The 26234-nt window shown below is 46.2% G+C and overlaps 2 protein-coding genes across 2 annotated transcripts; both read right to left on the reverse strand.

The window, feature by feature from the left end:
• Positions 1-275: 275 nt before the first annotated feature.
• THBD (thrombomodulin) lies at positions 276-4491 on the reverse strand. The gene has a single exon (XM_028738384.2). It carries the CDS (start codon positions 3902-3904, stop codon positions 2360-2362), a length of 1545 nt encoding a protein of 514 aa, XP_028594217.2. The 5' UTR covers positions 3905-4491; the 3' UTR covers positions 276-2359.
• A 9181-nt stretch (positions 4492-13672) lies between these two features.
• Positions 13673-21394, reverse strand: CD93 (CD93 molecule). Its single transcript, XM_028738386.2, has one exon. The coding sequence runs from the start codon at positions 21049-21051 to the stop codon at positions 19297-19299; it is 1755 nt and encodes a 584-aa protein (XP_028594219.2). The 5' UTR covers positions 21052-21394; the 3' UTR covers positions 13673-19296.
• Between the last annotated feature and the right edge of the window lie 4840 nt (positions 21395-26234).

A 26234-nucleotide genomic window follows, 5' to 3' on the forward strand; every position in this document is an offset into this window, starting at 1 on the left:
CTGATCAACAAACTAAAGCTTTTGTTGATTCATCTAGCAGTAAAAACCAGTTCAGCATCAGCCATGAATGAAATGTTGCTGGATTATCACCCTGTTTCTTCTTAATGCTAAGAGTGCAGTCCCATGTGTCTACTCAAAAGTAACCCCATTAAGTTCAACAGGACTTCCTTCCAGGCGAGCATACAGTTGTGGCCTTAGAAATTTTATCATATTATAGAACCATTATTGTATAATCAGCATTGTCACAATCACAGCATTATTAATCAAGGACAGGCTTCAAGCTAACGTGGTTTTATTTAACTTATATTTGTGAATGTTTTTCATAATTGTACAGACCAGTTGCGGGGAGGCTGGCTATTCCATGCATCAGGCTGCAATCCTAACCCAGGCTACTCAGGTGGAAGTACTACCACTGAATTGGGTGAGGCTTACTCCCAGATGGGACGGGACTGCAGTCTCAGTCAAGTGAAATATGGTGGACTGGCACACAAGCCTGTGTCCAGCGTCTGAAGGCTATTGTACTTTACATATAAATTTTATTATTCATCCATGGGATGGAACCATTATTCTGCAATGATATATATCCCATAAATAAATAAATACTTGCAACTATGAAGTTTACAAAACAGCTGATGAAAAATACTTCTCCCACTCACTTTCACTTTTTAAAAAAGTCACGTTTTAACACAATCGGAAATATCAAGGTAGTTTAGTCAGAACTGTGCCAAGCAAATGAAAAGCCTAAACTCAGCTAGAGTTTTTGTAGGATTGCTCACTCTTTACCAAGAACACAGTGCAAGGCTGGAGTCATAACTCACAAAAGGCACAGATGAGATAAATCTTTAAAGCAGACTTCTTCAGGGTCCTGTTGAAGTTCAGATTTGTGTTCAGCTCTTCCAATGTGAAGCACTTAACTTAATGCTCTAGGCTTGATTTGATATGGAACTGGTTTTAAAATTGGATCTGAAGTCTATTTTACCACCTTTTTAATTAAAAAAAAAGTCCGAAATGAGGACATTAAACACCATAATACAGATTTCCCCACCATGATACTGAGAAGCAAGAGGAAAGGGCATGAACCCACTTTCAAAGACATCAGTGAAAATTTTGCAATGGAAAAGAAAATAGGATGAAGACAAAAGAATTCAGTTCAGCAAAATAAATGTTTGAATAACTACAGATTATGTTTCTGAATTTGACAATGTTAAATAATTTGTTGTTTTGCAAAACAAAAACAAAAAAACCCCACAGCCTGAAAATGAGATTGTAAAACAGATATTTCACTGGGATGAGGGGGGGGGGGAAGTATGGCAGAGCTCCACGGCCCGCTGAATCTCTGTGCAAACAATAATGAATAAGATAGACCAGTGGTTCCCAGTTAGGCAATTATGGAGGACCCCCTATTTTTCAAAAGCCAAGGCATGGACCCCCTACTTTTGAAAATTGTGATAACTCTATGGTAGTTACCTCTGCAAAGCATTTTTTTAACAAAATGTGGGGGAGCCCCTAATAAGCAAAGGTTTTTAGGTTTACTAAAAAAACAGACCATAAAATCTGTGATATTACCATGCAAAAATGACCAAAGGGTCATCCACTGGGTGCGTTCTGAATCCACTGGGTGCGTTCTGACCCCTAATTGGGAACCACTGAGATAGACCAACGGTCTGACTCAGTGGGAGGGAGCTTCCTAATGTTGCTGCTACATAAAACACGCCTTCTTAACTGCAAATATGCAAAACTGCTCCTGCCACATAAAAACTACACGTTGATCCTAATTAGAAGTTCTACTGACACAGTGGCCATTAAAATAAATTGAGAGTTGCACAGTAGTTCTGTATCCTAAGTGGTTGATGTGGCATAAGCTTTGTAGCAAACAGCTTTTATCAGATGCATGAAGCAGACTGAAAATACACCAGTATCAATACATTGTAAAACAATGCTAATAAAATACAGCCCCTTTTTATTATTTATTATTTTAGGTAACCAAGTTTTCAAAACTAACAAAAAGTCATTTTTATAAGAAAGGCACCGTTAGTTTCATGTCTGGTTGAGAGAGAAAAAGAAATCATGAATGCTGCATCTGGAGTAAAAGCAGATGGAGCAGAAGTCCTAGCGCTGAATGCAGTCCAGGCGCCCTCCGGCTGCCCCTTCTCTCTTGCCTTGGGATTCATGTACAGGAAAGTGTCGCACACTGACATTGACCTCAATGCATGGCATTTGGAGGACCACTCTCAAGAAGCGGTGTTTGCACAGCGGTTCCGAGGGGAATTCACAGGCATTTCCCATCCAGTATTCAAATAATTTAGCTCTCCCCCATTCCCACTTCTTTCCCTCCACATGTGAAGGTCCACATTTTCCGTCAGGAAGAGGCGCTGTTTGGGGTGACTACTTGCTGCAATGGCACCCCAGTCTCGGGTTGTTGGCATTTGTAATCCATCACGGTGGGTAAAGTGCAGTGTTTTTTCACCAAGTAGCACAAAATCGCTACTAACGCTATAACCATCAATGTGGTACTAACAATGATAGCAATCAATACCCCGTGGCTTCTGCCAGCATCTTCCTCCTTGGGTGGGATAAAGGAGGGAACTGAGGGTGTGGAATAAGGTTCACCATCACCAGAGTACTCTGTTTCATCTGGTGGTTCCTTGCACAACTGCCCACCTGGACAGAGACACATATAGCTGCCTGGCACGTTAATGCACTCCAGTTTCTGGCAACTTCCAGAATCACACTCATCAATATCCACGCAGACCTTTGTCCCATCTGGGTCGTCTTGCAAGATAAAGCCATCTGCACAGTAGCAGGTGTCCCCGGTGTGGGGGTCGCACTCAGCTGGGCAGCTGGTCTCATTGCAGAACATCACACACCTATTCGGCATTTGGGGATGGGGCACATATCCTTCAGAGCAGATGCACCCATACTCTCCCTCGACATCTGCGCATTCGTGCTCGCACATTAACTCCTCGCACTTGCGATTTCTCAGCAGGCACCTGCCCTCGACCGGCTCATAGGCTTCATAGCAGCGGCACTCGAAGCCGCCCTGGGTGTTCACGCACTCCTGCTCGCAAGGGCTCGGCTCGGCCCGGCAGTCGTCCACGTCCAGGCAGCTCCGCCCGTCGGCGCCCAGCGCGTAGCCCACGCTGCACATGCAGAGGGGCGCGCCGGCCGAGGCCACGCAGTGCTGCTGGCAGCCGCCGTTCTCCAGCCGGCAGTCCCAGGCGCCGGGCGCCGCCGAGCCCCACCGCGCCGGGCCGCCCCCGGGCGCGCCGCACTCCAGGCGGGCCTCCAGGCCGGCCACCTCGGCCGCCGTGCCCGGCGGGGCGGCCAGCAGCTCGCTCTCGCGGGCGCCGAAGGGCGTCAGGTAGGAGACGGCGGGCGCGGGCGAGGGGAGCGCCAGCGGGCCGCACGTGCCGCCCGGGTAGCTGTACTCGCAGAGGAAGCCGGCGGCGGCGGCGGGGGCGTCGCAGGCGCGCTCCTCCCAGCTCAGCCGCTCGGTCAGCAGCGCGCACCGGGGGCCGCACGCCGGCGCCGCCGCCTCCGCCCAGGCCTCGTAGTCCGTGCGCTCGTCGCCCGTCACCCAGAGGAAGCCGCGCAGCTGCTTGGCCGGCTCCACGCACGACGAGCCGTCGGGCAGCCGCAGGCCCAGCCACGCGCCGCCCGCGCGGCCGCCCAGCAGCACCGCCGCCGCCTCGGCCGCCACCGTCGAGCGCACCGTCATCAGGTGCCCGCCGCCCGCCGCGCACCCCTCGCTGGCCTGCGCGAAGCTGCGCGCCCCCCAGAACAAGCCGTAGCACACGGCGCCCAGGCACTGCGCGCCCGAAGGGACCGCCGCCGCCAACGCCGCGCTGCCTCGGCCGGCCAGCGCCGCCGCCGCCGCCAGCAGGAGCCGGGCGAGGAGCCGCATCCTGGCGGGCGAAGCTTCCCGCCCTCGGCGCGCCGCGCTTATAACGGCCTCCGGGCGGCCAGGGCTGGGTGGGGACGGCGGCTCCGGGAAGGGAAGGGAAACGCCGCCCGTCGGGAGGAAACCTCCCGGGGCCGAGGAGTCACGGGAGGGGGCGGAAGGCGGGGCTCCCGGCTGCGGAGGAAGGGCCGCCCCCGGCTCCCGCTTCCCCGCCGCGCCCGACCCGCCCTCAGCGCCTCACGGAGACCCCGGGCGCACCCGCGCCGCCAAGGGAACGTCCCGAAGAGACGCCTCATCCCTGGCCGCAGGGAAATGGCCACACGTGCAGCCCGGAGCTGCAGCGGGGAGTTCCGCGAGGGGCGGCCGCTCAACACGTGTTCGCGTTCCAGTGGGGAAGCGCGCGAGAAAAGTGAGTCTGGCTGCGGGTGGCAGCGCGGACTCTCTTGCGCTCCCTATCCCTTGCGCCACATGTGCAAACTTGGGAGCCATCCACGCTTCTTAAGCACAGGCCCGCACTTTCCCAGTCTGTATCTCGGAGTTTTTTGTTTGTGTTGTTTTGCCTCGCTGATTTCCAAGCCGAGGTGGATTTAGGGGAGCCTGACTGGGTTCCCCCCCATACTGTGTGCTGAGCTGAGGGAGGTGTTGCGGGGCGTTGCACCTATGGGGCATGCACAGAACAGAAGGCGAAAGGCAGGGATACCCAATTTTGGCCTGGCTCAGAGCACCACTGGAATTTGAAAGATCAGGTCTGCCCCTGTCCCCTGGAAAACCTCTTTAACACTGAATAAGAACAAAGGGCAATTCAGTTTTTACATGGATTGCTGTTTGTTTTGATTCAGCAGCAAAGAATGGGGTTTTGTGGGGAAAGGCCAGGCAAAAGAAAAAAGTGCTTGGACAGGGAAAGGCAGCACAAAGGCAAGTTTGGATGAGCCAGTATACAACATCAGGTCTTGCTTGTATATTTATGTGTGCATGCTCTCAACAGAGGTTACCTCACCTGTCCACTAGCAGTGTTTCCCAACCGGTGTTCCGCGGCACACTACTGTGCCGTGAGACATCGGGTGGTGTGCCGTGGGAGGGAGGCGGGCGAGAGGCGGCGGCGGCGAGGATCCGGCGGGGGTGGGGGGAGCGGGGGCCGTCGTGCGCAACCGAACTCACTTGGCGCGCTGCCGGCTTGTCCTCCTTCAACCCGGGTCGGGCCAGGCCTGCTCACGTCCCCGGATCCCCTAGCAGCAGCCGCACGCTCTCCAAAAGCGCAACGCTGCGCGCAACCGCTCGGCCAGCTGGTGCTCTGCGACTCCGCCCTTTCCCCTCCCAGCGCCGGAGGGTTCGCGCGACCGCAGCTGTTCCCTTTCGCAGCGCGCGGGAAACAATTCCAGGCCGATTGCCTTGTGCCGAAAAGCACCGCCTCTCCTTCCAGCTCAGGCCCGGGCCGCCGGCTCCCCGAATGACGTCACGGGGGCGGGGCTTTAATGGTGGTGTGCCGCGAGATTTTTTTCCGGTAAACAGGTGTGCCGTTGCCCAAAAACGTTTGGGAAACACTGCACTAGGGAGGTTCTGCTGCTGCTGCTTTTAATCTCTTAAAACGGTGTTCTGACTTCTGAAGCAGTGAGTGGACCGATCATAGCACTTTCCTTTTCAAAAAGGCTGCTTAACAGAATGGATTTGGTTGTACTTCATATATCTCTGTCTCTCGAAACATGACCAGGAACAGCATTTGAGACAGGGCACAGGCCATGAGGCAGCCATAGCACAAGAACTAGGCAATATTACTATTCCCAATTTTCCGGTGGGATGGGATAGAACATGCCTTGCCAAAGGCCATCTTCTGAGTTCATGACAGAACAGGTTTGGTACTGGGGTGGGGAGATCAGTCTCTTTGCTGCTGTATAACACCAGCTCACTCAGGTCAGTTATGGGAAATGTAAAGGTAAAGGGACCCCTGACCATTAGGTCCAGTTGTGGCCAACTCTGGGGTTGCAGCGCTCATCTCGCTTTACTGGCCGAGGGAGCCGGCGTACAGCTTCCGGGTCATGTGGCCAGCATGACTAAGCCGCTTCTGGCGAACTAGAGCAGCGCACGGAAACACCATTTACCTTCCCGCCAGAGAGGTACCTGTTGATCTACTTGCACTTTGACGTGCTTTCAAACTGCTAGGTTGGCAGGAGCAGGGACCGAGCAACAGGAGCTCACCCCGTCGCGGGGATTCGAACCACCAACCTTCTGATTGGCAAGTCCTAGGCTCTGTGGTTTAACCCACAGTGCCACCTGCGTCCCATGGGAAATATATGGAAGTGCAAAAGAAAGAAACTTAGGAAATTGCCACCACCTTCCAGAGTGGCCCCTGCCTCCCCCCATCTGCCATCACAGGGGCATCTGTAGGACCACCTTGCCCTGGGAAATGGAGAAGAAGCAGTAACAGATTTTTCTTAAGGTGTCTTTTCCATTTTCCTGTAACTTTTTTTTAAAAAAGAAGATGCTTATTCTTGTAATAACCTTGCATGAACCACTTTGTAAGGTCTGTCTGAAAAGCAGTATATAGATACTATAAATATATCACTCATTCATTCAGCTTATAACCCACTTTTATTTCCCCAGTGGAAATGCACAGTGCCAAACTGCATCCATCAACAAGAACATTGCAGTGGAACTCATAAAATCACTTTGGATCTTGCTGGCTCAGCTCCCTTGCATTAACCACGAGCGGTTCTGCATGGAAGAGGCTGCCGGCTGGTCCCTGCTTTCCCACTTCCATGGGGAGCTGATGGAAGAGTAAACAACAGAGATGACCCTGAGCTGGAATCTCATCAATCACTTTCCTGGCCTGTTACTAAGGAAGGACCTTGGCCATTTTGCAATGACTTCCCAGCAGCAGCCAAGACTCTTGTGGGAACAGGAAGTAGAGAAGTAGATATATTTGGGGTGACAGTGAGGGAGGGGTCCTGGAATGCAGCTCCTAGTAACAGCTGGTAGTGACTCCCCACAGAAGACACAGAAACAAGGATTCCCCGGGTGCGGGTGGGGGGTCATGTGCGTTAAATGTACGAAATGTTAAAGAATGTCACAGCGGCATTTTAAGAAATGGGATGTAGAGTCATTTGCATCTTAACCATGGAAAATTGGTGGTTAGCATCCTGTGTTCCCTTTTCAGTAGTTTTGAAAAGGGAGTCCAGAGAGGATAAGGCTATCAATGGCTATTACTCATTTTACACCCCCTCCGGGATCTGAGGCTGCATGCTTCCGTGTCCGGCTTGTGGGCTTTGCACAGGCATCTGGGTGTGAGAACAGGATTCTGGCCTGATCCATCAGAGCTCCTCTTATTAGTGAGTGAAGTGCATACGCACCACAGTACAGACCAAGTTCTGGTGCACAGAATAGCTATGTGTCTTTCATTGTCAGATGCAATCTTGTAAAAGGGAATCCAGAGAAATACTTCATACATTACACAACATTACATTACACATTGTGTTTGTCGTGGTTACGGTGAGTGTTGCCGCGTCAATGTTCTCATAAAAGTATGAAGGGGAAATGTGCATTTCTGAGTGCTCTCCCTGCATGTTTGGGGATGCATATATTCATTCGCACATAGAATCATAGGATTGTAAAGTTGGAAGGGGTCACAAGGGTCATCTGGTAAAACCCCTGGCAATGCAGGAATCATTTGCCTAACGACCCTGAGATTAAGAGTCTCAAGATCTAGGGAGTATTACATGTGTACACATTACAGCAAGCATCAGGGGAGTTGCAACAAACATAATTGCTGCCTGAAGTAACACTTTCAAGAGAAAGTCTTGCACAATACATCCACTTGGCTTCATGTTGGCTCTTAATGCTGCAGCTGTTGGCTGTGATATTAATGCTAAATGTAACCCCCCCCCCCACCCAGTGTTTCTCATTGCCAGAGCCTCTGCAGCAGCAGCAGCAGCAGCTGTAGAGCTTGTCACATTTGCCCTCAGTCCCCTCTTGTGCAATGGCAGAGATGCTTATTTGCCTCCCAAGATGCCTCATGGCACCCTCTGAGTAAATGGTGCTTTTTGTAAGATGCTGTCCATAGGAGCATGACACTCTCAGTAGGAGAAACAGCTGCCTGCGTCAGTTTGTAGACCTTTAGAAAGAAAAAGAATTTTGAAGTTTCGGAATCCCCCTCCGTCTCCAAGGGTGAGGTGGTCTGGAGTGATTCAGAGGAGCTGCAAGGACTGCCAAGGAGCGAGCACTCCTCCCAAAAGCGCAGTCAACACCCGAGAGGGAACTGGCATCTCACCAGGACAGAGAGCAGTGCTGGTAGATAAATTGCTGAATAATTCCATGGCACATCTAAGTCCAAGACTGCACATGCCATACTTTTAAAGCACGTTTAAGGTCCAGTTCCTCCACTAGAGATTCCTGGAAACTCTAGTTTGTTAAGGGGGCTGGGAATTGTGAGGTGCTGCGAGAGGGTAGACAATGGTTCCCAGGATTCTTGCGGGGGTGTGCTTTAAATGTATATGCAGCTCATATATTCATTCCTTTCCTGTAGCATTTTAGACAGTTAGAAGGGTCATCACTGCAGAACCCTCTTTCCAGTAGATGTCTAGACAGGAAGAGTGCCATGTGGCCAGTTTCCCCTACACTTAGCAGTTAATGCCATCAAGCTTCTGCTTCCTACGGCTCTTGCTTTCATTCTCTTGATGCTGGGAGGGAGTCCACTGCATTTATGGGGGGGGGGGGTCTTTTACAGCCTCAGTCTTGGCACCACCAAGCACCAATTCTTCATATAAAGGTAAAGGTAAAGGTACCCCTGCCCGTACGGGCCAGTCTTGACAGACTCTAGGGTTGTGCGTCCATCTCACTCAAGAGGCCGGGGGCCAGCGCTGTCCAGAGACACTTCCGGGTCACGTGGCCAGCGTGACATCGCTGCTCTGGCGAGCCAGTGCAGCACACGGAAACGCCGTTTACCTTCCCGCTAGTAAAAGGTAAAAGTTCCCCTGCCCGTACGGGCCAGTCTTGACAGACTCTGGGGTTGTGCGCCCATCTCACTCAAGAGGCCAGCCGTTTACCTTCCCGCCAGTAAGCGGTCCCTATTTATCTACTTGCACCCAGGGGTGCTTTCAAACTGCTAGGTTGGCAGGCGCTGGGACCGAGCAGCGGGAGCGCACCCCGCCGCGGGGATTCGAACCGCCAACCTTTCGATCGGCAAGCCCTAGGCGCTGAGGCTTTTACCCACAGCGCCACCCGCATCCCTAATTCTTCATATAGACAGCAACAATTGTCCACTGTCTATATTTGCCACAGTCTGACCAAGGCTAATGCTTTAATCATTTTCTACTGTGGTCTTTATGGTCCCATAAAAAGCTGCTTGGTTTTGGCTACCCTGAAACCGTACCTGGGCATGGAGGAGCAACATGAGTACGAAGCCTCTGTTATCCTCCTCACTCTTATTTTTATGAGAAGTCATTCTCTCAATGGTGATAATTAGATAGAACCTCTGGCCCCCCTACTATTTAATTTTTATTTCAATAACTTAGTAACCACTCTCAATAATCCAGAATTCCACCCCCCAAAGCTAGCAAATCAGCATATTTCGGTTGGCTGTCACTGAAACTGCTCCCCCGTGGTATAGCTCCACTGTTCCTTTGCAACCAGTTCCAGTCAGGATGGCAGACAGCAATCCTGAACACTCTTCAGAAATTGGGTTTTGCCCCTCAAGCCCTTCTAAGTCTGGGCTTGGGCCAAGCAAAAGATATGGTTAGGCAAAGAATTATCGACACCAAGAGACAACAGGAATGCTGAAGGTGCCCCGACTACAAGATTGTAGAAATCGAGAGAGATATAGCTGCACTGGCAGCATATCTCTTTTTTGTTGTATCAAAAAATGCAAGAAGGGCTTTTACACTTTCCAGAAGCTTGGCTCTGCCCTCGCCAGTCTTGGAAAGATCCTTCAAAAAAGTCCCACATGACCAGAGAATTTGTGCCTGTCCATTGGGGGATATAGGAAGCCCTGAACATATATTTTTTAGATGTCCCTTTTACGATGAGGCACGTAGAGAAACCATTGACCCCCTGCTGGTGAGGCTTGCTGACTTCCCAGTAAAGCAAAAAAATTGATCATCTCCCGTTAGGCAAAGATGGATGGTTGCCAGATTCTGCGCACAGATCTGTAGGCAGAGACCATCCCCCAATTCAATCTAGTTTGTTAAGAAAATTCCCAAACTCGGATCTACAGGCAACTCTGGGTCATTTCTCCTGGTAGAAACAACAAACATTGGTAACTTTAAAATCACAGACCACACCCCTGTAGAAGCTATCCTGAAAATAGGAGAGGACGCACAAACTATTTTATCATGGTCCTTCAGCCCCATCCTAACCACAAACCAACTAGCTAAAGAGAGTCTCTTGAAAACTCTCCAAAACAATTTAAGGATAATGATGTGGGCGACATAACAACTCCCCTCCTCTGGGACACAATGAAAGTGGTCACCAGAGGAGCCTGCATAAAGGAGAGGGCATCTATTAAAAAACAAACCTCAACAATTGGTCAATTAGAACAAGACATTATGACCCTCTTATCACACTTCAAACAAACAGGAGCCAAAAAAACTCCTTAAACTCATAGAACAAAAAAGAAGGGAAAGTGACTCTCTAGAAATCAATAAAACAATATGATTAACATCCTATATTCTAAATAACGCTTTTACAAATAAGGAGGGAAGAACTCCCAGCTATGCAAACAGATGCGGGGGGGGGGGGAATCACTCAACACAAGAATACACTGTGTCACTAAAAAAGTAACATAACATCCTCCATCAAAGAAATAACCTCAGAATTTGCTGGATTTCATGTCAATCCATACACCTCCCACAACCCACCTGAACAGGAAATCAGAAGATTCCTAACCAGGCTGGCCGTGTCAACCTTAACTGCCCTCTCACCCCAGAGGAAATAGAGATGGTACTCAAAAACCTGAAACCATGCAAAGCCCCAGGCCTGGATGGCTATACAGCAGAATTCTACAAAAAAAATTCAAAGAAACCCTGATACCTTACATGACCTGCCTATTTAATGATATCCCCAAAACCTGGACCTCTTCCAAAATAGTCTCTATCCCAAAACCACTCAAAGATAGCCTCAAAACAGAATCACACTGCCCAATCTCATTGATAAACTAAGACTATAAGATAGTCACATAAATCCTAACCGCCTAAAAATCTTCCTATACAAACCAACCGCGCCGGATCAGGCCGGCTTTGTCCCTGGTCGCAACATAACAAACCCCATTAGGAAACTACTGAATCTGACAGAACACAGCAAAACAACCAAATTCCTACTGACGATCATGTCCCCAGACATCCTTAAAGCCTTTGATTGCTTAGAATGGAAATATCTATTAGCAGTATTAACTAATATGAAATTTGGCCCCAACTTCCTACAAACTCTCAAACAAATTTACTCCCAAGCCTCCGCAAAATGCACAATTAACAATATGGACTCCAATACCATAGCAATCCAAAGAGGCACAAAACAAGGATGCCCACTGTCTTCCTTCCTATTCATCTTGGCCCTGGAACTCCTAGCAATCTGACTCCAATCAAGCCCAGATATCAAGGGTGTGGAAGTGAAAGGTAAAACCTACAAACTAAGGGCTCTTCGCAGATGACCTGATGGTCACGACACCAGACCCCATAAACACACCAACCACCCTAACTAAAGAACACATTTGTAAACTTTGCAAAATCTGAAGCTTCTGGTGGTTCCCTCACTGTGAGAAGTGAGGTTACAGGGAACCAGGCAGAGGGCCTTATGACACGGGGACAAATAGAAGAGGACGCCTTCACCTCATTATGGCTCCCCTTTATCACATACACATCCCAGCAAGGCAACAACAAGAATCCACCGACAGTATACGAATCAGTCTAGTTTACCTGACCCAACAAGCGCTCCCCCCCCCCTCTGACAAATGCAAACAAACCCCTCTGCGTCCAACCACAGACTGCCAACCACACCCTGCCCCCCCAATACCTCTCACTACCAAGGTAATGTAATAAACAAATAGAAAGAGAACCCACCCAGTTGACCCTGACACAAAACCCCACACGGACACGATCCAAAGCCTCACCACCCCACCCCTTCTTCCCCAACCTTATCCTGTACTCAACACTAATCTCTCACAACAAATGTAACTGATTTGTAAGAAAGACTGTACAACGTGAAAAAAGAGACAAGGCATGTACTTTTGTAAACCAAGAAAATCTTTAATAAAAAATGTTTTTTAAAAAATGCATAGCAAGGATACACGAAGAGCCATTCTTAGTTGATGTTCTCCACTGCTCCAGTTTCAGAATTCCTTTCTGCTGGTGCTGAGTCTTCCCATACACATGTGTCTTATTTGGAATTAGGAGTACACAGGCAGGATTTTAGCCCAGAGGTAAAGTGAGGGATCTTCCAGTTAATACACAGCAGAGAACAAAATCAATCAAATAAGCAATAAAAATGATATATTGGTTGTGTTTGAGTAATCCTATAATATCTTATTGGGTGGCGCTGTGGGTAAAAGCCTCAGCGCCTAGGGCTTGCCAATCGCATGGTCAGCAGTTCGAATCCCCGCGGCGGGGTGCGCTCCCGTTGCTCGGTCCCAGCGCCTGCCAACCTAGCAGTTCGAAAGCAGCTCCGAGTGCAAGTAGATAAATAGGGACTGCTTACTAGCGGGAAGGTAAACGGCGTTCCCGTGTGCTGCACTGGCTCGCCAGAGGCAGCTTTGTCACGCTGGCCACGTGACCCGGAAGTGTCTGCGGACAGCACTGGCCCCCGGCCTCTTAAGTGAGATGGGCGCACAACCCTAGAGTCTGGCAAGACTGGCCCGTACGGGCAGGGGTACCTTTACCTTTTATAATATCTTATTAAGATGGGGTTAAGGAGATAATTTCATTCCACCCTTATCCCTTGGCACAGTCTGATATGGAAGGTGGGACTAACCTCCATATCAGCTGAAGGGATGAGTCACGGGAGCTTCCAGGAATTATTCTTCCACCTAAAGGTACAAATCAGATAAAACTCGGTGATCCACTGGTCACACCTGAGATAGAGATCTTGTGTGTCTGTCTGCACACTTCTTTCCCCCACCACCGCTACCTGCCCCCAGGCCCAAGCCTTTGGGTCCAGCCCACTGGGTCCTTCTTTGCATGTCTGTATGTATGTATACATGGGGTATCAGTTGCTGTGACTATTCAGAAATCTGTGCTAGTAAGCACAGACAGTGTTCTTCTTACTCTCCTTCCTCTCACTTTCCCCTTGCCACAATCTTTGTATTTGCATTTTACGCATACTCAGGAATCCGAGATAAATCACTTTTCTTATGTGGGAAGAAAATATTTTGGTCAGGTTTGGCTTTTAGGGATCTTGCCCTTCTTCTTTTAGAAGACCAGCTTTTTCTTTCCATGTCACTGACCAAAATGTGGCGCAATCCACCCCCCTCCTAGGCTCCTGTGCTGTAGAAGCTGTGTGTTCAGCAAGGGGTGGGCTGCCATTAGTAGAAGGAATGAGAAGGGTACACGAAATGTATTGTTTTTTGACGTCAGCAGAAAGAACACACATTTTAAATGTTTCAGGGACTGCCATCAAGGATTTTCAAGCCTCTTCAAATGTGTGTTGGAAGCATTTGTACGAACCTGGCAAGTTAATTTCCTTGCCGTCATTGCCAAGCCCTGGTGTTGGGCGTCTTGGTCTTGGAATAACTACACCAAGCATCTGATCCTCACGATTGCTTCCTGCCATCACATGGGAAACACCCAGACAGAAGTTTGTTTGTTTCCTTTATTAAATTTGTATACCGCTTTCCATCCATTGATCTCGAGGAAATTCATAGCATAAAAATGCAATCTATAAAATGCTGTTCGCAACTAAACATCACATTCTCAACATAAATAAGGGGGAAAGCCATTAGAAATTGGGCAGTCAAAAGTTACATGAGAATTGTACAAATTTGGAACAGGTGGTAGAGATTTCAGGATTTTCTTGGTCATGTTTTCTGCTGTTTTGCACTACCAGGATTGGCCCTAGTTTTTTGGACTCTCAAAAGGTGACCATGAGCCCTTGATAAGTGGGTGCTGCTGCCCTCCAGGACACCAAAGTATGGAGGGCAATCCCTACTGGGCATCTTTAGTTTGAGAGTGGTGCTGTTAACACCAAGGCTGCAGGTTCCATCCCCACAGGGAACAGCTGCAGGGGCTTGGACTAGATGACCATCAGGGTTCCTTCCAGCACTACAATTCTATGATTCTTAGGACTAAACTGCACATTACAGGCAAATGTGCATGTTGAAACACAGGGTGAGAGAATCAGTTTTGCAGGAAAGCGGGCGCTTTAACCCTTTCCCTGCTCACCACTTTCCCACTGTATCTCCCTGCCACCTGCTCTACTCCTCCCCAATCCTTCACATAGGGTTCCAGATACATATTTACCCCTCCAAGCATGCATCTGGAATAATATATAGCTAGAGGCTGTGTTTCTTCTTTTCCAATTCCCAACAATAAGTTCAAGCAGGATCAGTGGGGTAGCGTGGGGGGTGCAGGGGGGGCCGGCCGCACCGGGCGCAACATCTGGGATTAGGGCAAATCCACAGGTTAGGGGGCGCAAATCCACGGGTTAGGGGGCGCAAATTACTTGCCTTGTCCCGGGTGCTGACAACCCACGCTACGCCACTGAGCAGGATGGTTATTATTCTGGAATGTTTCTGGCATTTCTTAGAAAGGTTGGCACCTTGGGGAGGGAGGAACAAAACCCAACCCACAACAAAAATTTTCAAAGCAAAAGCCAAATAGTGATGCAAGATGTAAATTTGCTAATATAGATGGAGATGAATCACTGGTGAATGCTCATTTGAAGTTTAAACAACAAAGAATCTGGTGATGTAGGGCCAAATTTCTCATTCAGTCGGAATAATTAGTGTTTACCCCTCCATATTTCACAATGTGCAATTGTGAATTATGACTGCTGGGATAGCTCAGTTGGCAGAGGATGAGCCCCATGTTGGGTGACAGATTCCTGCATTGCAGGGGCTGGGTTCTACAATTCTGTGGACGATGTTAACCCTATTATACTGAAGAGCTCAGGAGGATGTGTCATTTTAGGGGGTGAAGCCCAACCATTTTAAAAAATCACCTCTAATTCAGGGGAAGAATCAGTAGCATCAAAAGCAGCTAAAATGCAAATTCTGATAAGATGGGATGGGCTGAACCTGGGAAGCAGCGTGGAGATCAGGTGAACGTGAATCAGGAGGGAGATCCACAGTGTGGCCACCAATGCCACGGTCTTTTCTCAAGGCTAACTGCTGATAGGCCCTTATACTGTGCCAACTTCCCTCGAGATGCTGCTAGGAGTGCGATGGGCAACCCGGGGTCCTCCAGATGTTGCTGAACTACAATTCCTATCATCCCTGACCATTTGGGGATGAGTCTAGCAACATCTGGATAGCCCCCCACCAGTTCAAGAATCTTCCAGGAGATTCGAGATAGATTCGAGATAAACTAGAGAATAGAGTCTAGAGTAGATTAGAGTCTAGATGAGGAATATATAGAAGGGGAGAATCCCTTTGCTGAGCAGAAGGAACACACACACACACAGAGAGAGAGAGAGAGAGAGAGAGAGAGAGTGTCAGGGACTCCAGGAAACAGATTCTGGAATTTCCTCAACACAAACTACAATATCCAGGTTACACTGCGGACCACAATGCTGGAATTGAAAAAGGTTGCACACCCTAAATCCTTGAGCGTCCCATAAATAAGAATGTTACCAGGAACCAAGGTAAAGAACTGTACCCTCTGAAAGATCTAGGGGGTCCTGCTATGGTCCCTCCAGATGTTAACAGACTTGCAGCTCCTAACAAGCAACATAGTCCATGGCCAGAGGCAGTGGGAACTGTAGTCTGGCAAGTGGCAACATCTGCAGAGCCGCAGATTCTTCATTGCACTGCATTTCAGAAATGGAAGGGGTAGTTCACAGAATAAAATCAAAATATAAAACCACAAAATGCATAATCAAAATAGAAACAACAACCCAATAATGCCCCCCCCCAAAAAACCCTCCACATTTTAAAACGGCATAGGGCTTTGCCTTTAGGTCTCCATACCTATGGGCCACCACTTGGAGTGCCAACTGTAGGCTATATGATGGAGGGGGCACCTTCACCTGTGCCTGGAGCACTGAAACGGATAATAACATCCTGTGTTTCCCCCCAGAACTCACACAAAAAAGAAAGAAGAAGACGATAAAACCCAGAAACCTAAAAACATAGAAAGGTAATAGTTAAAAGGTAATTAAACAATAATAGAATTAAAATGATAAGAAGATACAAAGCAAGTTTATGAAAAGGACATCCTGAATGTCATGATTCTAAATCAGCATGCCCCACATCCTAGAAAAGTTCATAAGTACATCTTTTAATTTTTTATTTATGTGCTATAACCCAAGCATCTGATTTAAGCTATAATGGGGAGTGTTTTCATATTCTGTTTTGCCAAAGCACAATATTGGCAGTTATACACAAATAAGGTAATGGTACCCCTTTAAGACATTAAGAGTCATAACATTTCCTTAATACTTTCTTGATTTCACAATAGGGCCAACAGAGAGGAAAAACAGCAAGAAAACCTTTTCCTATACACAGTAAGAAACAGGATGTAGCTGGTGGCCCATTAGAAACTTTATTGTGCTAAACACACCTTAAGCAGCTGAATGGCAATGATCCAAGCCACATGAAGTCAGTTTAATGGATTCTGATAAACAAGTTAAGCATGTGTTTAATTATCTGCAGTAGAAATCAAGTGGCCTTTGAAGTGCTTAATTTTGCCCAGTGCATATAACAGTGCTGACAAAAACATTGACCATGTACTGGTAGATTTAATGGCAAAACATAAATCCCATTATACTAATGCTCACTTGGCTTTATGAATATTTCAGTAAATAAATCACTGATAGAAATATTATTTATAGAAATGGCTTTCCATGGGAAGATCTGGGAGGGTAGCTGTCCAGGCACCAAAACTGCTATTATTGAATAGGGCCCCAGTGTCAAATGCAATTATTGACAAAAACATAAAAATACCTGTGGCTGCAATTATTTTTTTGCAGGAGCACTGTGAGGATGTTCACGATTAGTTTCCCCCACTCAAATGTTTATGTATATCCTCTCCATTTGGACCTTATAGATCACATGCCTAGTACTCATTGGTGAAATTAAAGAGTGGTATTACCATCTATAGGGACGCGGGTGGGGCTGTGGGTTAAACCACAGAGCCTAGGACTTGCCAATTGGAAGGTCGGCAGTTCAAATCCCCGGGACGGGGTGAGCTCCCGTTGCTCGGTCCCTTCTCCTGCCAACCTAGCAGTTCGAAAGCACGTCAAAGTGCAAGTAGATAAATAGGTGCCGCTCCGACGGGAAGGTAAACGGCGTTTCCGTGCGCTGCTCTGGTTCACCAGAAGCGGCTTAGTCCTGCTGGCCACATGACCCGGAAGCTGTACGCCGGCTCCCTCGGCCAATAAAGCGAGATGAGCGCCACAACCCCAGAGTTGGCCACGACTGGACCTAATGGTCAGGGGTCCCTTTACCTTTACTATTACCATCTATTTCTCTGAAATTATATATATGACCAGTTTTTTAAGTAACCCATAAACATGTTCTGTAAAAATATTTCAAGATAGAAAAAGAAAACTGTAAGCACTTTTGCAACCCCCAAAGTAAGCTGCTTTTCAAAATCTAGGTTGAAAAGATTTGTATTGTCATACAAAGAGATATAAATGTGACAAAAACAACAGCAGTAAAAATGATCTTTTCACACACGTAATACAAAAGGGGGTGGGGATTACAGCTGTGTGGCATTTAAAATCTTTAACAAAGCTTTGTGCCATTTGTCAAAGCCTGCACAATAAGACCATGGTCAGACCTTCAGAATCACCCAGGCTGTACATGCATTAATAAAGTGGGGTAGAAAATCTTTCTCATTGTCCCTGTAATGACCTGGATTGTTCAGACCTGGATGATTCTGAAGGTCTGAACATCGCTTCATACCTTGGATACCACCATCCCCATCCTGGAGTACATTAAGCAGGTTGCTGATGGGCTTATTATTAAAGAATAATTAATGCTGCAAATCCAAAATAAAATATAAAAATAAAAGAAACTCAACAGTAATATTTGCTTCTACAGACTTCATAAAATGATGCAACAGGAAACTGAAGCATGAACAAAAACAAAATTTAGTCAGCACTGAACAATTACTACAATTAAACTCACAATGGCTGCTGCCCTAGGTTTCAATCTTCTGTTGGTATTCCCCAGAACTACTTCCCTCTTTGCACCCAGTCATGGTCCTTATTATATTGGTCCTTATTATGACAACATGGTCCCTGAAGCAGCCCAAGAGGTCCCCAAGAACATCCTAGCATTGATACTGAAGAAGACCCCAGATGTCACAGATTCTGCACCTACAGTGGGATTCCCAGTCATCTCCAAGGAATGTTTCAGCCTATCCTAAATGCTTTGGCTAGAATGCAGAACGGCAGAGACTGCAGTGCAGTCTAAATGTGTATGAAGCACTACCATTTCTTAATCTTCTTGTGGTCCTGCTTTGATTTCAACTTATTCAAACCTAGCTAATTCACAGGCTGCTTAAACTATAGTTATAGGATTTTGATTCATCTAATTCTAGTCAAAGTCAAGCCTTATAGGGTATCCTAAGGATGGGTCACAAGTTTGTTAACTTAGGGTGAATTAGAAGCAATGGTTTAAGAGTTGTGGAGACAGTTTGAGGATCCTCTGCTGATCTGTCTCTGCAAGGCTTTTAGAGTAATTCTGCTTGAATAAGAAAAAGCACATCATGAAAGATACCTATGGGCAAACACCTATCACATCACCCACAGGTCTCCTTCCTCCAATCCCTGGAGTAATTTTGCAACCATTGTTCCTAAATGTTTTGATTTGGAAGCAGGGGAGTAAGTGATAGATGGGCATATACATATCAAGAAATGTACAGGAGGGTCCCTTCTATCCCTGTTCTATGATGCTACGATTCTATGTGTTGCTCTTTAAAATAATAATAATAATCAAGGTACCAGAAGCTGGTGAGGTCAGGTTGATCACTCTAAAGTGAAATGCTTAGCTAGAATTATTCTACAAGTGCAGAGCCTGCCGTGGTTGCTCTTAAAATCCTACTTCCGCCTGAACCCTTAGAGTTTCAGATGGCCCAGTAAGAATGTTGCTGTTGTACATTTCCCCATATATGCATTTTTGTTCTTGCATAATTTTATACACACACACACACACACAGAGAGAGAGAGAGAGAGAGAGAGAGAGAGAGAGAGAGAGAGATCTTCTCTTTCCTCCCTGCCTCCATCTCAAAAATGACGGCCACAACAGAAACACAGTGTCACGCCCTGGTCTCCCCCTGGTCTGGCACCCAAGAGTAATTATCAGCAGCACTCGTCGATTTCTTATTGCTTTTCTTGGCCTTCATTTTCCTGTAGGTCAGCAAGGACAGGGCAAGCGCCAACAGTAGCAAAATAGCGATGCCACCCAAGATATAATATAAGAGCTGCTTGGAGCTGCCACTGTCATGGTCTATCATGTCTCCAGCCTGATTTTCAGCACCTAGTGGTGTGCTCAGCACACTTGGGTGGGTGGTAAAATCCTGAGATCCTTCTAGTTCAGCTTGAATTGAAGATTGAGGCAGCAAGGTTGGTGTCTCTGAAGAAGGATGGATGTTAGCTGGCCTTCTCAGTTCTTTCTCTCCATGGGTGGGGAGGAAGGGGGCCCTGCCTATGACATCAGGGACACAGGAGATCTCATTGTCTGCCAAAGTCCAGCCTGGTCTGCAAGAGCACTGATAGCTGCCCAGCTGGTTGATGCACATATGTTCACAAGGCTCTTCCAGGCACTCATCCACATCGAGACAAGAAGAGCTATTGATACCCTCCAGCTGGTAGCCTGGGTAGCAGGAGCAGAGGAAGGAGCCGTGCGTATTTACACAAAGCTGCTCACATGGCATGCCCCTGGCACACTCATCGATGTCCTGGCATTCCTGGCTATCAGGACTGGCAGGCTTGTAGCCTGGTTTACAAAGGCAGGTGAAGCTGCCCATCGTGTTAACACAGATCTGTCCACACGGGCTTTGGGAAGCACTGCATTCGTTCACATCCACACAGTGCAGCCCATCGTCAGCCAACATGTAACCCTGAGGGCAGAGGCATTCGAAGCTGCCTGGGCGTGGCAGGCACTGTCCTTGGCACGGGCTGGAGCTGCAATAGTCCACAAAGACGCAGGAAAGGCGGTCTGCTGCAAGCTGGTATCCGGCGTGGCAAGCACACTGGAACAAGCCCCTGCCCAAGTCCAGGCACTCATGTTCGCAGCCCCCGTTGCTGTAGCTGCAACCCAAAGTGGGCGAAGCACAGAATGGGCCTGGGCTGCTCCATTCCGAGGTGTTGCTGTTAGACTGTGGCTTGCACATGAGGAAGTCGTTGGGCACCTCCTCCCTCTGAGGACCACATGCCACTTCAGCGGTGGAGCCAAGGGGCACAGCAACAAGGGAAGCAGTGGCTATGCCAAAAGGGGTGGTGTATCTGGCAACACCTGGCCCCGCCAAAACAAGCGGGCGGCACATCCCCTGGAAGCTGAACTTGCACAAGTAGCCAGACATCCCGACAGCTGAAGCACTGCAGTGGCTGTCTACCCAGGCCAGTTCCTGAAGTGAGGAAGGAGCCCTCTGAAGGGTCACACACCTCTTGGTTGTGCATGTTCCAAGGGGCTCCCGTTCCCAATTAGAGTACTTGGTGTCCTCGCCTCCTTTCACCCAGCTGAAGCCCTTCAGTGGCTGATGCTGCTGGTAGCATTTGCCCATCTCCCGATGGAGCCCGATCCACAGTCTTACCTTCACGTCTGTGCCAGCTCCCTCCTTGGGCATCTTGTCCAGCAGTTGCCAGGCCAGCGATGCCTCCTCTTGGCTCTTCACAGTCATCAGGTTGCCCCCATTGTCTTCGCACTTTCGCTGAGCCTCCATCCAGCTGTGCCTCTCAAAGTGGAGTGTGTAGCAAGCAGTGCCAGAACACAGGACCTCCCCCGTTTTGCTGGGCTGGACCATCAGTCCCAAAAGCAGCCCTTGCCAAAAGATGCGGAGGAGAATCTTCATCTTTGCGGAGCAAAGGAGCTGTGAACTTCGTGATCTTCCCCTTGCAAGCTCAAATTGCACAAATAAGTCTTGCAAAGGACATTCTAAGACAATGGAGCACAGATTGTTTGCCTCCCATATCCCTTCAGCTCAGCAGCTGGGTCCATATGCATCCTGTCTTGTTGTGATTCTTATTTATCACCGGAGACTTGAGTTTCCTGAGAAAAGGGTTATTGTTAATGGCAGACCTCGTTAGACCATTTGGTTTCACCTATCATTATTGGATGCATCCTTCTTTTTATACCCTCTTTCTGCTTTTTTATTTTTAACCTAGCCTTCTCACTTCGTGTGAGAATTTTGCTGGAATACTCCTTCTCTTCCTATTTTTATAGTAGTGAAACATCATCGAGCTTCCAAACAATCCAAATAGGGCCTTGGGTTTGTCAAGCCACCACTGTAATTTTATTTTTAATCATGTGATCTGGAGATAAGTTGCCATACTGTTCTGCATAGCTCCCTCACAATATTAATCTCACATTTTTTGTTATCTATAAATAGGCACAGAAGCCCTGAAATAGAAAATGGGTCATGGGAATGTCTAAGCTTTAAGGACAGCCAACTTCTAAACCAACTACTACATGCATAAAGCCCTGATTCAGATAAAGTTGATAGGCCTAAATTTCTTTTGAGTGCAACTGGTTTAGTGTATCAGCCTATCAGTCAAAAGGAATTTTGTAAATCTAATTTTGAATGAGTAAACTAATGTATGAATTATATACATATAGGGCAATCATATGCATGTTTATTTAGAGGTAAGTGTAATTTAATTGTGTTTATTCCCAAGTAAGGGCTCATCTAACTTTCTTTTGGACTGCATTGCTTTTTTTTTTAAAATAAATTTTTATTGGTTTTCCAAACACAAAAAATAAAAACAAACAATACACAATACACAGACATACAAACATATAAACATGTATAACTTCATAATCTTATTTTCATACACCTTACTTCCCGGACTTCCCCATGCCTCCCCTTTTCTGCATCCTTGTTTTACATTTCTTCAGCAACTCCTCCAATTAACTAATTATTCAATTCAATTTCTTTTAAATTCTTCCTTAACTTATTGATTACAGCTGCAATTCTCTATTTCCCAATTCCTTGACATCTTAACACTCCTCAATTTTACAACAATTTTTAAGATATATTTTGAATTTCTTCCAGTCTTCTTCCACTGTCTCTTTCCCCTGGTCACGGATTCTGCCAGTCATCTCCGCCAGTCCCATATAGTCAATCACCTTCGTCTGCCATTCTTCCAGCGTGGGTAGTTCTTGTGTCTTCCAATACTTTGCTAAAAGAATCCTTGCTGCTGTAGTAGCATACATAAAAAACGTCCTATCCTTCTTTAACACCAATTGGCCTACCATGCCCAAGAGAAAAGCCTCAGGTTTCTTAGGAAAGGTCCTTTTAAGGACTTTCTTAATTTCATTATAGATCATTTCCCAAAAGGCTTTAATCTTCGGGCAGGTCCACCAAAGGTGGTAGAAAGTACCTTCAGCCTCATTACATTTCCAGCATTTATTATTGGGCAAATGATAAATTTTTGCAAGCTTGACTGGGGTCATGTACCACCTGTAAATCATTTTCATAATATTTTCTCTTAAGGCATTACATGCCGTGAACTTAACACCGGTGGTCCATAACTGTTCCCAGTCAGCAAACATAATATCATGACCGATGTCTTGTGCCCATTTAATCATTGCTGATTTGACTGTTTCATCTTGTGTATTCCATTTCAACAGCAAATTATACATTCTTGACAAGTTCTTAGTATTGGGTTCTAACAGTTCTGTTTCTAGTTTTGACCTCCCCGTCTGGAAGCCTATTTTCCTGTCCTGTTTAAATACCTCATTTATCTGAAGGTAATGAAGCCAATCTCGTAGTTTAGGCTTTAATTTCTCATAGCTCTGTAATTTAATTTTTTCACCATCTTGCTCTAAAATTTCCCAATATTTTGGCCATTTAGACCCCATATTGAGTTTTTTCACTTCCCTGGCTTCCATTGGTGATAACCACCTGGGAGTTTTACTTTCCAATAAATCTTTATACCGCATCCAGACGTTATATAATGCTTTCCTGACAATATGGTTTTTAAAGCCTTTATGCATTTTTACCTTGTCATACCATATATATGCATGCCAACCAAATCTGTTGTCAAACCCTTCCAAATCCAAAATGTCCGTGTTCTCAAGAAGTAGCCAATCTTTCAACCAGCAAAAGGCTGCCGATTCATAGTACAGTCTTAAGTCCGGCAGGGCAAACCCCCCTCTATCTTTTGCATCAGTTAATATCTTGAATTTTATTTCTGGGCTTTTTGCCCTGCCAGACAAATTTAGATATGTCTTTCTGCCACTTCTTGAAACAGTCCATCCTGTCCACAATCTGCAATGTCTGAAATAAAAACAGCATTCTAGGCAATACATTCATCTTGATGACAGCAATTCAGCCTAACAAGGAAAGTCTCAACCTTGACCATATTTCTAAATCTTTCTTTGCTTCTGTCCAGCATATGTCATAATTGTCTTTAAATAGGTTCACATTCTTAGATGTTAAATTTACCCCCAGGTACTTCACTTTCTTTTCTATCATCAAACCTGTTTCACTCTGAAACCTCTCTTTTTCAACATTTGTTAGATTTTTCTCCAAAACTTTAGTTTTCTGCTTATTCAGTTTAAATCCTGCTACTTGACCAAATGTTTCAATTAATTCTAAAACCCTTTTAGTACTAGTTTCTGGCTGTTGCAAAGTCAATACTAAGTCATCTGCAAATGCCCTCAATTTGTAATGTTTGGCTCCGACCTGAACTCCGTTAACCAGCTGGTCCCCTCTAATCATATTTAACAAAACCTCCAAGACCGAAATAAAGAGTAAAGGGGATATTGGGCATCCCTGTCGTGTTCCTTTTTCAATAGGTATTTCTTCCGTGACCACGTTATTTACAATCAGCTTTGCTTTTTGTTCAGAATATATTGCACCTATACCGTTTTCAAAACTTTGGCCTACCCCCATCCCTTGGAGATTCTTCTTCATAAATTGCCAGCAAATATTATCAAAGGCTTTCTCCGCATCCACAAAAATTAGAACAGCTTTTGTATTAATGTTCACTTCTAACAATTCCATAATGTCTATTATATTTCTCACATTGTCTGACATATGTCTCCCTGGGAGAAAGCCCGCCTGGTCCTTATGAATCTCTCCTACCAACACTCTCTTCAATCTTTTTGCCAAAATGTCTGCAAAAATTTTGTAATCCACATTGAGTAATGATATAGGGCGGTAGTTTTTAACCTGGTTCTTCTCAGTCTCTGTTTTCTGTATAAGTGAAATGAAAGCTTCTTTCCACGATTCCGGTGCCTTTTTCCCCTCCAAAATTTCATTGCAAACCTTCCTCAATGGTTGTACCAACCATTCCTTCAATGCTTTGTAATATCTAGCAGTCAAACCATCTGGTCCTGGAGATTTTCCCAATTGCATATTTTGAATGGCTCCCTCTATTTTTTGTCCTGATATTTTCTCATTCAAGATCATTTTACTTTGCTCTGAGATTTTTTGTAATCCATATTTCTTAAGAAATTCTTCTATTTCTTCTTCGTTAACTGGCACTTGTGCATATAATTTCCTGAAATAACTTTGAAAGCAGTTGCTTATCTCATTTGGTTTATAAATATTCTTTCCATCCATCTCAAAGCTTGTCACCGTGTTCAATTTTTGCCTCTTTTTTAATTGCCATGCTAAAAGTTTCCCACATTTATCTGCTGATTCAAATGTCCTTTGTCTCATTTGCTTAATTTTCCATTCTATCTCTTTGTTCATCAGTTCCATATACTGCATCTGATAAAACTTAATTTCTCTCAAAATCTCATGAGACTTTGGTTTAGACCTCAGTTTCTTTTCTCCTTCTTTCATTTTTTCCAAAAAAATTTCTTTCTTCTCATTTTGTTTTTTCCTTTTTATCGAGTTCTGTTGTATTAGAAAACCTCGCATCACGGCTTTGCTTGCGTCCCAAATTATTCTTTTCTCCACCTCTGTTCTCAAATTTATCTCAAAGTAATCTCTCAATGTTTTTTGGGCCTTTTTGTAAATCTCTTCATCTCTAAAGAGGGAGTCATTCATTCTCCATCTGAAGGATCCAGCTGTTGTTACTTTCATCTCCATCTTCACATCTTCACATCTTCACTGCATTTCTAGGCACAGGTCTGGGCTTTAAAACTCCATATCTGAGCAGGGTTTTTGGATTGTCTTGCCGATTTCTTGGGGAAAACATGTATTTCACCAACTGAATTGGAGCAAATGGCAACTGGGTTTTCTGTAGATTGTCATTTACCGCAATAAGACATGAGTTTTCCCAGGGAAAGCACCAGGATTAAACACACACACACGGCTTTAAAGCACGGATCTGAGCCCAGAAAGTGCAGCACAAAAGGACCTCTGGATGAGCCCAGAGTTTGCTTATGATTGCAGCCTAAATTTTTCCTCTTCCTATAGCAAGTGATCTTCATAACAGGCTTATGCATTATTTATTTATTTATTTATTTATTTATTTATTTATTTATTTATTTATTTAAATAGACAAAAAGTAACAGATATCTCATGGCACAATTCTACACATACTTACCCAGAAGTCAGTCCCTGTCATGACTCACAGGCTGGCTGCCTAGTGAAATCAGAGACATGGAGAGCTTCTTCCAGCTCTTTTATTTAAATCAACAGAATACACAGAGAGGTGGTGAATTATGCTCCCCTTGGTCTCAAGACTTTGCTCAGAGTGCCTGCTCCACCCCCTTGTGTTACTCCTTACTCCTATGGTGGCCGGCAACGGAATCTTTCTGTTTCTGTTTGGCTCTCTGCTCTAAGATATGAAGGGATTGCCTGTTCCTCAGAGAAGGAGGAGGTTCTACCAGGCTTTCAATCGACGTGGTATCTGCTTCACTGTTTCTCCCACATCTGAGTCCTGTCTCTGTTCAGGATTAGGGCAACTACTCGCTTTCTCCTGTTCCTCATCCTCCATTATTTCATAGAATCATAGAGTTGGAATAGACCACAAGGGCCATCGAGTCCAACCCCCTGCCAAGCAGGAAACACCATCAGAGCACTCCTGATTTCCCATCTCTTTGCTTCTTCTTCTGGGGTGTGCCCTGTTCGCCACC

The sequence above is a fragment of the Podarcis muralis genome, chromosome 8 (assembly GCF_964188315.1).
Source record: "Podarcis muralis chromosome 8, rPodMur119.hap1.1, whole genome shotgun sequence".
Lineage (NCBI taxonomy): Eukaryota > Metazoa > Chordata > Lepidosauria > Squamata > Lacertidae > Podarcis > Podarcis muralis.

Excerpts from the sequence above, each read along its gene's own strand:
- THBD (XM_028738384.2), bottom strand. The coding sequence starts at position 3,904 with ATGCGGCTCCTCGCCCGGCTCCTGCTGGCGGCGGCGGCGGCGCTGGCC.
- CD93 (XM_028738386.2), bottom strand. The coding sequence starts at position 21,051 with ATGAAGATTCTCCTCCGCATCTTTTGGCAAGGGCTGCTTTTGGGACTG.